Source organism: Pelodiscus sinensis, chromosome 5, assembly GCF_049634645.1.
Source record: "Pelodiscus sinensis isolate JC-2024 chromosome 5, ASM4963464v1, whole genome shotgun sequence".
Classification (NCBI taxonomy): Eukaryota; Metazoa; Chordata; order Testudines; family Trionychidae; genus Pelodiscus; species Pelodiscus sinensis.
The window spans coordinates 30,169,925-30,182,630 of record NC_134715.1 but is presented as its reverse complement, the minus strand read 5'-3'; the positions used below and the strand labels follow the sequence as shown (position 1 = coordinate 30,182,630).

The 12,706-nt window shown below is 38.5% G+C and overlaps 1 protein-coding gene across 1 annotated transcript in view; it reads right to left on the bottom strand.

Moving 5' to 3' along the window:
* Window positions 1-12,706, bottom strand: part of LOC102452377 (glutamyl aminopeptidase) — a 44,597-nt gene that overhangs the window by 21,250 nt on the left and 10,641 nt on the right. The window contains exons 5-9 of the mRNA XM_006119274.4: window positions 10,377-10,531; window positions 9,598-9,711; window positions 7,210-7,344; window positions 1,775-1,840; window positions 193-258 (exon numbers count right to left, since the gene is read on the bottom strand). Of these exons, the coding sequence (XP_006119336.2) occupies window positions 193-258; window positions 1,775-1,840; window positions 7,210-7,344; window positions 9,598-9,711; window positions 10,377-10,531 (536 nt within the window). The remainder of the gene's footprint in view (window positions 1-192; window positions 259-1,774; window positions 1,841-7,209; window positions 7,345-9,597; window positions 9,712-10,376; window positions 10,532-12,706) is intronic.

Genomic DNA, 12,706 nt, shown 5'->3' with positions numbered 1-12,706 from the left:
TCCTTATGTATGTGAGTAAAGGCTTGCTTTGCTTTATCAATTCCCACTCATTTGCTCCCAGTTAAAATTTACCCCCTAGCACTTTGTCCATGCAGAAAATGAGGCTCACAACATGAAAAAGCGGAGGAAACTCTGTTCTGTGGGCTAAGTACAGAATCTTTTAATAGCAGGAGTATTTGTTACAGAGCATACCTGTGCCAGGGATTCCCAGAAATCATCTGTCTTTGCATTCTGAAAATGGTATTTCTTTAGGTAGTTCTAGGAAAAGAGAAAAGGAAATGTTTCAAATATGTGCATGTCCTCCTCCTTCACCAGTCAAAACAATACACAAACTGTAATGTTCTCTATTGTACCAGGATACAGAATAGCTTCCTAAGGCTATGTTTACACTGCACAATTATTTCAGAATAAGCTATTCCGGAATAATTTTTCTGAAATAGCTTATTTTGAAATAGCACGTCTACATTGCAGGGAAGGTGCTAATGTAGAGGTGCTATCTTGATTTAGAGACCCAGGAGGAATAATTTAGAATGGTCCTGGTGAGGAGCTATTTTGAAATAGCAGAAGTGGAGCATCTACACGTGCCTTATTTTGAAATATCTATTTCAGAATAGGTGTTGTTCTTTGTGGAATGAAGTTTACGGAAGTTGGAATAAGCCATCAGTTTTTTTGAAATTATTTTGAAATAATGGAATTGCTGTGTAGATGCTCACATAATTATTTTGGAATAAAGGCCATTATTCTGAAATAATTTTGCTGTGTAGGCACACCCTAAGAGTGATGTTATGCAGCAAAGGCTTTTCGAGGTATGCACATTTGTTTATTTCACTGCTTTCTGAACAGAAAATAGAAACACTTTCCAAATTGTCTTGGGAGAGGAGGGAGTATTTTTGGCATAGGTTGGTGGCATTGTGATTAATTATTTAAAGGCTTTAGATGGCATCAGTAATGTCTTCTATTTTCGGAGAGGACCCCAAGTTCTCCAATTTTCTCTTTTGTGTTGGCATGTATCCCAACATCTTGGTAGGGTTAAAAAAAGGAGGGCTTTTTGTTTCTTTGCTTTTCCCAGGACAAGGGCTTCTTAGTTAACACCATACATCTGGATTGACAGATGTACTCTGAGAAGGAGTTTCATTATAGTGACCTCAGGGCAAGCTTGGAGATGCCAACTGGGTGAATCAAGATTTGTAAAGCTTTCAGATAGATTTCCATAAATAGCATAGCACAGCTAAGTGGGCTGAGGTCTGCTATCTGGGTGACTAGGTTCTAGTTACTACTGATAAGAGGATAGGGATAGAGGAATTAAGGAGAAATCAGGAAGATATTGTTATATATCATGGACCTATGGTCATCACTGGATGGCCTTCAAACACACATACAACATTGCAGTCCAAATTCCAACTCATTTCAGTGAGTATGTATTTCCACCTATTGCCATTGCAAAAGGATCTAAACATCTATATCATTACCAAACTCTCCCATCATGCTGGGAATTCATGTGACCTAGCTTTTATTGGCTAAACAGCTTTTTCAGATATAGTTGAAAGAAATTAGTGAAAAAACACCCCCTGAAAAAATAAAATGTAGATTAATTGGAACAAATGTTAGTATAGAAATGTTTTAGGATTATATGTTTTAGTACAGACATTGTTACCTAAATTTCTTATGAGAACACCAAACCCGAGTGTATCACATTCACTTTTCTCAGAAAAGTCTTTCCCTTTGTTATGTGGGATTTGTTTTTGTTTCTGGCCTGTTTTACTGTTGTTCATACCTGACATCCTTTTTGAAAATTTGCTGGTGTAATCCAGTCTTCAAGCATTCTGAGAATTGATGCTCCCTATATACAAAAAGAAAGGGAATAGGGTTATTTCAGGCCTTTTTAAAACTAGATTCTCTCTTCTATCTGTCAATTATTTCTTCTATTTATTTCTCCTCTTCTATCTTTACAAGATTTCATTACAGTGAATATTCAATAGAACAAAAATAGAAGTAATTATGTGGATAAAATATAGTTCCTTATTTTTGCAGAGCATTGACTTTCACTCACACTCCTGCCATGATTTCAGGTCTGAGGCTTTGACTAAAAAGTCAGTAGCCTTTAAAATACTGTAAATCTGCAGTTTTACATTGTACCTTGACTCTAGATAAGGCTTAAATTATATTGGAATGCTGACCTGGCATACAAATACGGCCTCTGAAGCAGGTTTCTAGGCTCTGTGACACTTACTCCAAAAAAGGGAAATTGGTTGGCCAGAAGGAGATAAAGTGGGCCTTGGAAAGGAAGAAGATGGGAAATAACATCAAAGTAGAAGAGGAGAAATAAATCAAGAGAAGAAATAATAGAGAGATAGAAGAGAGAAAATGGGAGAGTCATAAAAAGGGAAATGAAAAGGAATAGAAACCAAACCCAACATACAACTTCGAACTTAGTAAATATTATTTTCCTGGGAGAAAAATAGGATAGTTGAAAAAATGTGTTGAACTGTATTTTCTTTAACTCTCACTGTCCCATGAGATTAAGCACTTATGTCAGTCCTCAGTAAGCCTTGAATCCATTGTTTATATTACTAGGAATGACAGTTTGAACACACTAAAGTCACACCAAATTGGTTGTTAACATTGAGTAGTCATATACAATAATTAGGACTTGTCTACACTTAGACATAGTACATAGGAAGCCAGGGTTTGAATATACAGTGCAATAGCTAAACGCTGACTGGCCACGTGGACTGTTGTACCATGAGTTAAAATTTCCATAGTGTGCTTTGATGTAGAGTAGTGGTTACAAACAGCAATAGATAAGCCCCTGGTTTGGAGAGGTTCTTCCATTTTATTGTTGCACTTCTGAATCTGGCCAGCAGATGACTCTTTTCTAATGCAAAAGCAGCTTCATTTGTAGTAAAGATTGGAGACACTGACAAGCTTCAGAAGTGATTTTAATTATAAAGACTATAAGGCCACTTGTATAAACAACGTAGAACAGTGTTTCTCATCCTCACAAGCCTCCTCATTGCCTTTTGTAGTCCCCTTGAAGTTGTGACACAGTGGAGTAGAAGTTACATAAATCGTTATTCTCTCATTTGAGCCAGATCAATTGGGAAGTTTTGGTGCCTTTACCCACAGGGTTCAGAAATACAAAGACTCTTAAGACTACTTCAAAAAGAACTCATTTAAAATATTTCTTCTGAAAAACATTAATCGGTATCAAATGTCATCTGAAGACATAATTGATTAAACTGTAAAATTAAACTGGGAGAGAAAATGGAGGGTAATAATTCAAGTGGGAATCTCAAAACAACTTTAACTGTGGAATCACTAAGAACAGTTTGATAATACGGTCCAACTGTCTTTTTCCCAATTTAATGAGACAAGAGGGTGAGGTAATATATTTTATTGGACCAACTTCTGTTGGTCAGAGAGACAAGCTTTTGAGCTTACACAGAGCTCTTCTGGAGCCAGAGACATAATTCATTTTGCATCTGTGTATCCTCACTATGTGGATTTAACTCAGATTATTTTTATTGTCTGTAGGCAAATCTATGATCATCAGATTAGTTTGCTTCCTTTCAGGTAACCCTAAAAAATGTTAAGAAAACATCTTAGGAAAGCATATGGCAGTGGACAATGCACTACTTAGAATTCAATATCAATTTAATCAGACCACATAAATATGACCTGAAGAAGAGCTTTGTGTAAACTCAAGAGCTTTTGTATCTCACCAGTAGAAATTGATCCATGAAAAGGAATGACCTCATCCACTTTGTTTCATTGATACACTGGAACTTACATGGCCAGAATAACATTGCATTTTACCTAACTTGGCTTTTCTACCTATGTTGTTCCCTATCAATCAGATACTGACCCAGTACATCATTTAGAATGTGCTAACTCCATAGACCCTAAAAAATTCATTGTCTGTAGATTATATAAATATGTTTGTGTTGTGATGAAGTTGAATTTGAGTTCCAAATTGTGCATTGTCAACTATCATGCACTTGGTAAGATGTATTTTAAATATTAAAAAAAAACTATCTCCAGATCACTAGTCCCAAACATTGCATGTCTCTCCAAAGCAGTGGTTGATTTTAAAACATTCTGTTGTGTAGGAACTAAGTAAGCAAAAGAGGGAAGGTAAATTAAAGATGAAAACTTTCTATCCCATCAGGGTATTTTTAAAAGTTTGAGAAAACAAGAAAGTCTGTTACTCACTGCATGGGTGAAACTTTAGGTCCAGAGCAGTGTTCCCTCTAAACTGTGGGGGAGCACAGCTACCCAGGTGATTAATCAGCCCTGCCCTGTCGATCAGCTCCATGCACGGAACCCTGAGCTTGACTAGCTGGGGCTGATTAATCACCTGTGAAGCTGTGCAGCCGCACAGCTTAGAGGGAACACTGGTCTAGAGTATCTGATTTTAGTCTACACACCTTGGCCTTTGTTGTTTTTACTCAGACCTTCAGGGCTACTAGAATGCAATTTACTTAATGTTTATGGTTGGCCACTGGACACTTAGGATGCAATGAATACTGGTTTGTAGTGTTGGGCACAAGCACTAATATTGAAAAATAGAAAAGAACTGTAAAGAATATAGGCTATTCAGTTCAGTTGTAGATTAGCTAGTAAAAAGAGATGCCTACTATTCAAAGATTTTGTTCTAGATAACGCTATGGCTAAAATCAGCGAAAGAAACATTTTTGCTTAGCATAAAAATGGAAGTCTTGAGAGAAGGAACAGATTGGATGTAACATTAGCAGACCCCACTTAGAATTTCTACATATTGGGTTCTGAAGGAAAAATACAAAAAAGCACAGACTGTGTATGGTTTATTCACTAAGGGTATGTCTACACTACAGCACTAATTCGAACTAACTTAATTCGAATTAGTTAATTTGAAATAAGCTAATTTGAATTAGTTTTTAGGTCTAGATGCACTAATTCGAATTAGCGTTTTGCTAATTCAAAATAGCATGTCCATATTGAGTGGACCCTGAACCAAAGTTAAGACAGTTCTCAGGGTTCCCCGCTTGCTTGTCTACCTCGATGAGGGACAGCAAAGCAGTCCTGTCTTGGAGTGCCCAGAGTGCCCACACTCGGCACATCACAGCACTCGGCCATCAGCCTGGCTGCACTTGTCGTAGGCTGCCATCCGGGGGGGGGGTGTGTGTCAATCAGGGGGCTGTCAGGATCCAGGAGGCCCTGCAGGAGAACTTCCACCCTGAGGAGCCCGCAGAGCCACCCCAGTCCTCCCCATCGGGGGCTCATGCCCCATTCCTCCCTCACCTCCTTCCACTTACCCCTCCCTAGTCCCCCTTCCTGATGTAAAAAATAAAGGACACGTGTATTCAAAAATAGAAACTCTCTTTCGGGGGTGGGGGAATTAACCTCTGGGGAGACTGGGAAAAGGAGGTGGGAGAGGGGAAGAGAGAGGGTGGAAGAGGGGAGGGGGAAACCTGGGAGGAGGGAGCTGGAAGGGGGAAGCCAGGGGAAGAAGGAGGAGGGGAAATATAAAACTATGGTATGCCATATCTTCAGTACTGTGTACAGATGTGGTCTCCTCACCTCAAAAAAGATATTTTGGCCTTGGAAAGGGTTCAGAAAAGGGCAACTAAAATGATTAAAAGGGGTTTGGATCAGGTGTCCTTGGCCTCTGTTTGTGGAAGGCTAGAGATTGATGGCATGAGACAAATTGCTTGGTGATTGTCTTTGGTCCATCCCCTCTGGGGTACCTGGTTCTGGCTGCTGTTGGCAGACAGGCTACCGGGCTAGATGGACCTTTGGTGTGACCCAGTACAGCCATTCTTATGTTCTAAGCTCAGGGTCGGGCGTCTCACTGGACAAACTTGATTTGCATGCAAACCTGCTCCTGGGTTCGCATGTGGCCTTTGGTGGCCAGGCAGGCAGCTATCCTGCCCTAGACGGCCACTTTCCTGTGCCTAGTGCAGAGATTGTGGACATTGGAGGCCTCCCCCCAAACCTCGATGAGGTCCACGATCTCCGCACTAGACCAGGCGGGCGCCCGCCTCTTGCAGCCCTGGGCAGGCTCCTGTGAGCCGCCAGCCTGGTCCTGGGAAGAGGCGGAGGGCTGGGTGGCAGCGGGTGGCTGGCTCATGCTGTGCCAGGGTCAGGGTCTGCTGGCTGGGTGCTGGCAGGCTTGCAACTGGCACAAGCACTGTAGCCAGACTGTGCCTCTTTAAAGGCTCTGGGGCCAGAAGAGTTTTCCTGGTTTGGCCCAGAGTGGCCACCAGGGCAACCTGGGAAGGGCTAGCCTCCAACTAGTTCGAATTAAGTGGCTACACAGCCCTTAATTCAAACTACTTAATTCAAACTAGGCATTACTCCTTGTAGAATGAGGTTTACCTAGTTGGAATTAAGCGCTCAGCTAGTTTGATTTAAATTCGAACTAGCGGTTTGTATGTGTAGCCCCTATTAAAGTTAATTCGAACTAACGGCTGTTAGTTCGAATTAACTTTGTAGTGTAGACATACCCTAAGGATTTAAAGAATTTAACATAAATCTTAAGCCTACTAATTCTTTTTTTGTGTGTATGAAATCCGATTTTTGAATGCAATTAATCATTGGAAGTCTCTGAATTCTTTAACTGCTCTCTTAGGGCATGTCTAAACTAGGAAATTATTTCAAAATAATTTATTTTGAAATAATTGCTCCTGAAATAATTATTTCAAAATAGCATGTCCATACAACAGGGAAGCCTTGAAATTAGTCCGAGGCAGGCTCACTTAATGTGGATGCGCTACCTCAACTTAGAGCCCCAGGAAGCACTGGGGAGTAATTACTTTGAATGACTCTGGGGAATAGTTATTTTGAAATAGCAGCAGTGGAGCATCAATACTACCGCTATTTCAAAATAACTATTTCAAAATAAGTGTTATTCCTCATGGAAGAGTTATTATTTTGAAATAACCAGCCCCTTATTTTGAAATAATTGGCTTGGTAGCGTGGATGCTCTGCTTGTATTTTGAAATAATGGGAGTTATTTCAAAATAATTCCCTGGTGTAGACCAGGGCTTCGGGTGCAGTGTGGATTGAGAATTAGAATAGTAAGAGGAAATCTTGTCTACGGTAGCAAATGTGAAAGAACCCTGGAGTTGCACAAGAAGCTGTTAAACCAAACGACTTAAGTATATTAAAACCAGAAACTGGCAGGAAATATTTTGCAGTAAAAAGATTAAAATTCCAGGACTCTCCTACCTTGCTGTATGATATACCATCAAATACTGATGATATTTCAGCTGGAGATGACACATTGACCACAATAGGGTGGGAAGACAACAAGGAGTCGTCCTTCAACACAGGCAGCACATCGTAAATTAACATCTGATCAAGCTAGAAATAAGAAAACATTAAAACAGAAATAAATTAAGGGCTATAATTCATATTCCAAGAGTAAGTAATCTATAATTTTAAAGGAAAGTTTCAGACCTGTCTTTGGTGTATGGGGATGTGAAGGAGGAATACAGAAATGAAACTTCAGCTTCTCTACAGAATGATTTGAGCACTAGCACTATATGTTTAGGATGGGGACATTTTTCATCTGCCTCGATACATTTTCTCTTACAGTATCCTCTTTGCATTTGTGCATCGGAAAACACAAAAAGGTCAACAAGGCAAAAAAAGAGAGGCTATTACCAATTTCAGCTTTGAGACATAGCACAGATGAACATATGAAGGTTGGCTTGAGGAGTGTAATGAACAGGAGGAGTGCTGACCAGCAGCCGGTGACTAGGGGGTTAAACTCAGGAGGCTAGCAAGATGTTGGTCAGGGGATCAGGAGAACCAGTTGAAATAGAGGGATGAAATTTGAATTGGATATAGGTTCCCTGCCTGCTTTCTTTTTGTGGGAGAGAAAAAACAGGATTTGAGAGACACAGAACGATTTAATATCAGGAAGAACTACCATGTCTCCGAGGAATTTGGGTCATGGTAGTGGACCAAACAAAGAGAAAATTGGAAGTAAGTTAAGGGAAAAGTGAATCTAGTCACGTTCAGGGTAATTTTTCTTTCTTCTGTGGTTTGGGTTGAACTACTCTGTGTGAATCTAGGCCTACCCTCCCCATTTATCATCATGCACTGTGCCCAGAGACTTTTCTCTGTGTTTTAATTTGTTTTCCTTAGTTGCTGTGTAACATCTAGCAACCAAGTATGCTTTATCAAGTTTATCTTTTGTTTTGTAATGAAAAAAAATCACTTTTTTTAAGGTGATGATTTGATTCTTGTGTACTGGAAGGTTTCTTGTGTAAATGAAGCACAAGAAAATGCTAATTCACACTTCATTTGCATTGCTTCTTCCAGCAAAACTCATAGTGTAGCCGTAGCCTTAGAGTGCCAAAGTGGGGAACAGCCCAGACAAGGAATATGCAGGATTTCATTAGGGTGTTGTCCCTGATTTTTTTCTTTGACAGATCCAGTACCTTGTGATCCATATTAAGTTAATGCCGGATTCATAGATGAGTGAGACTAAAGTTCTATATAATTTTCTGTTCTACCATTCATTGGTGTACAGCTCTATGCCTTAGTTAAATAGCATTTTAAAAAGGGGCTATATAACCTCATGATGAATAACAATATGTCGGTATGTATGTTAAAACAAGACTCATGTAATTTCATACTTCAGGATGTAAGGTTATTAATATAGAGTGGAAGAATCCCCCCCATACTTCCCAATTCCCATGAACTGCACAGCATTTCACAAATGAAAGGGTGCATAGTATTTTTGGCTTTGTTTTGGTGTTCTCACTGCCAAAGTAAATGGGCCAATGATTAGCATTTGGCTATAAAGGATTTAATATAATAAAAATCTAACAAAGTCTGTATAAATAAAATAATATGCATATGGTAGCTAAAGTCTCATATCCATTTGGTAGATGTGGGCTATGGCACTTATTTTTGGCTGGAAACAAAATCATTAATTCAGCAATGGGCAACCTGGGCTAGTGAGGGGGCCACATGAGTGACCCCCCTTCATCTCAGTGGGCTTCAAAATTGCCATAATCAAGATAGTCTCCCGGGATAGGGTAGTTTAGTTAACTGTGCTTGTGTTCCTAGAATGGGCAGAGTGTGCTGATTGAACGATAGCAGCACTTGCATTGAATAACAGCTCTCACAGTTATTGTGTGCAATCAGCATGCACCTCACTTCACATGCCTTTGCTTTAAGTGAGTGTCGCTCTATTAATACTGGTAGGAAAAAATTATATGGATGGAAACCAGAGGAATCTGGCAACCCTGCACATGAGCAACAGCAAACAAAATGTCTCATGGGCTACTCATAGGACTCCGATGGGATGCATGTAGCCCATGGGCCGCAGGTTGCCCACCACTGACCAAATTAATACAAAGAGTGATTAGTCGTCAGTGTATAAAACGTGTATGTATAAAGCACCTGCTTTTCTTTTCTTGTGGAAACATAAAGTGAACTAATTAGTTCAGCTCCACTGTTTGCAGTGTAGGGAGCTTTAGGATAGATAGGACATTTTCTGTCACCACAATTTTAAATATTATTTTGATTAGAATGGTCTATGACGTGTCTCTAATTTTCATTCCATTACAAAATTAAAAAAAAATAGTACAAAATAGTTACCATTTGCCAATCAGATTCTGCAGCATTTACTCCAAGGTACTCAAAGAAACTGGCAAATCCTTCATTTAGCCACAAGTCGTCCCACCAGTCCATGGTCACAATGTTTCCAAACCACTATAATTATAAATATTGAATATAAAGTATCATAATAAGTGTGTATTACAGTTTTGTGAATCTTCTTGCAGTATATTCATTTATTTACATTTCTTCCTATTTCCAGGAAGAAGAATGTCACAAAAGTAATATTTTAATAGGAAGTCACATGATGACTCAGATTAATTATTTGCATTATGAAATTACATATTATAGCTATGATTGATACTGATTCATATACCACTGGAATTATGTTTAGTTTTGTCTTCTTGATTTGATTTACTTTTAGATAGACCAAATTTTTAAGCAGCTTCCAAAGTTTAGTTGCATCTGTTTGCAAGTTTAAATCACATGTGTTCACATGTAAATAAAGTGTGTGTGTGTGTGTGTGTGTGTGTGTGTGAGAGAGAGAGAGAGAGAGAGAGAGAGATGAAGTTGCAAGCAGATTTTTCAGAAACTGAAAAACCTGGTCCTAAGTATCCAATTTTCTGAGAAGTCCATTTTCAATAATTCCAATACTACTTCTAATAGTAGAATTACCTCTGTGCACTTATTTTTAAAATAAAATTTAAACATGCGTAGAAAACCTGAAGCTAAATGTATAACTGGTTATGTTCATAAATGAAGTATGTGGATACTGTGCACTTCCAGTGCTTTAAAAACAATAAACATTAAATGAAATCTACCTGATGAACGAGTTCATGGGCAACCACAACTGCTACTCTCTGTTTGTTGGAGGAAGCAGATTCTTTGGGATCATAAAGTAGGCTTGTTTCTCTGTAAGTGATCAGACCCCAGTTTTCCATAGCACCGGCATTAAAATCTGGAATAGCTATTTCATCTATATGGAAAGAAAGAAAGCACTGTCAACATTGTATTCATTAAAATTCTTATGTGATGAGTCCTCTTTGGGTAGGAGAATGGCCATCTTCTTACTCACAACATAAAAGCTTGTTTTGTTGCTTGTCATTTAACAGACTTCTGTATTACATGCTGCAGTGAGAGAGTGTACTCTCGGCTTTCTGTTCCTATGTGTAGGATATTCAGTGATACTGTGGGGGCAGACAATCAACTGAATGTAAATTATCATAGCTCCAGCAACTTCTATGAAGTTCTGATAATTTACACTCGTCAAATATCATTCCCAGATAAAGTGATGTGCAACCATATGAAAATACGCATGTGATCCAACACTGCAGTTTGGCTTCAGAAATTAACATTTTACAGGGATATGCTGTAGACAATAAAGCATCTAAAACAATCAGAGGCATGTCACTGACAGCCTTTTGAATAATAAATATTTATCGACTTATTAACTGAAGTAAATCCCCCCTGTCGTGAACAACATTTGCTTCTTCTCACTGCAATCTGTGTAGTCACTTCTTTGGCTTTCATAATCAACACAAGTTAAAAATGTGAATTCTGGATTCGATTGGCCTTGCATTCTATTCTGTGAGGATTGACAGCAGCCTTTCCAAGAGGGTAAGGGTAAAATGGATCAATCAGTTCAAAATTGGACACAAAACCTTACTCATATCTCTACTTGCAAACTGCAAGTGGAATTACTAATGTTTGTTTATTCTTTCATTGGTTATAGCTGTCATCCTGGCAAGGTCTTTTGGACATATTATATAGTCCGTCAAAGATCCAAAAATGAGGCAAACACAAAAAATACTGATTTCAGAAGTTTTGATGTTATAGTAAATTAATTTAGTTAAATTATTATTTTGTTAAAACCCTGTTTGATTCACCACTTGTGGTGTAATCCATTTATAATAATGAAGGGACGTATCATAAAGCTATGAAAGAAAGATGGATTGTTGGTTTTGTACTGAGAGTTGAGATGTTTCTCTCTTACTACTTTGCACCCGGAGGAACACAATATCAAATTTTTAAGATGGTCTGTGATACAAATATTATTAAATCAGGGGACAGAGTTCTATTCTACAATGTAGCTGGATCCTTATCAGTGTCCTTTAACTGGGCATTAGACATGTTACAGAAACATGAGCTTGGTTATAGATAGTTAAGAGCCCGTCTAAATGGATCCACAAAGTGAAGCCAGCTTGTAACCATGTAAAGGGGCAACTGTGTTCTAGCTAGGTCTCCTAACTTAGTTGTAACCTGTAACATGGCAATTTATATTGACTTTTTAGAGGTATTTAGGATGAGGAAAAGAAGAAGTTCAAAAACTTCAGAGAATTTTGAATGTCAATGGTTTGACATGGGTAATCTATTGGATAGTGCATGATCCACTGCATAGCATGATTTAAAAAAAACGTTAAGGCAGCTAGATGTTTCCTCCTTTTGAGTTAAGTTTCTGTACTTTAGTAAACTATACCATTGGATTTTATAGCAGAGGCTGCTTCTGAAGCTTTTCCACAGCTTCAATTACTGTATATCCCTAATTAATTCAATTTTCACAGATCAAATCTAGATTTTAAACATTCAAATTTAGGGATGCTCAGAGTCAATGTTTTGCTTTGGGACCTAAAAATAGAGGGGCTACAGGCAAAATTTGGTTCTGTATCAAGGTTGGTTTGGTTTGGATCTGTGCTCTTCATTCAACCTTGTGGAAATGGTTGCACACAAATTGAAGTGAGTCACTTGACTTGAATCATTTATGTCATTAGTAATAGTTGTTGGGAAGCATTCTTGGGAGTTGAACCTGTCTATTCAAGCTACATTTGGCTGCATTGATCCTGTATTGTTTCTGTGTTAATGTCACTAACATTTCATATTTTTAAAACTGAACACTCTAAAGTAGCTGTGTGAGTGCCAGTGTTTCTATTCAGCTGCCAGAATGAAGAGAGAAGAATGTCCCAAGTGAGTCTGAGGCTCCTGTCATGACATAATAGGGCATATTGAACTATAAAGTCTTAATCTAAGCAGATTCTGGCGTTAGCAGCACAAATTCTGTCTTCTCACTCTCCCATGAAATAACAATGATTAAGAGCAGAAAACAAAACTGTGATAGTAAATGAAGAGAATGAAGAATATAAATTGTGGTAATCAC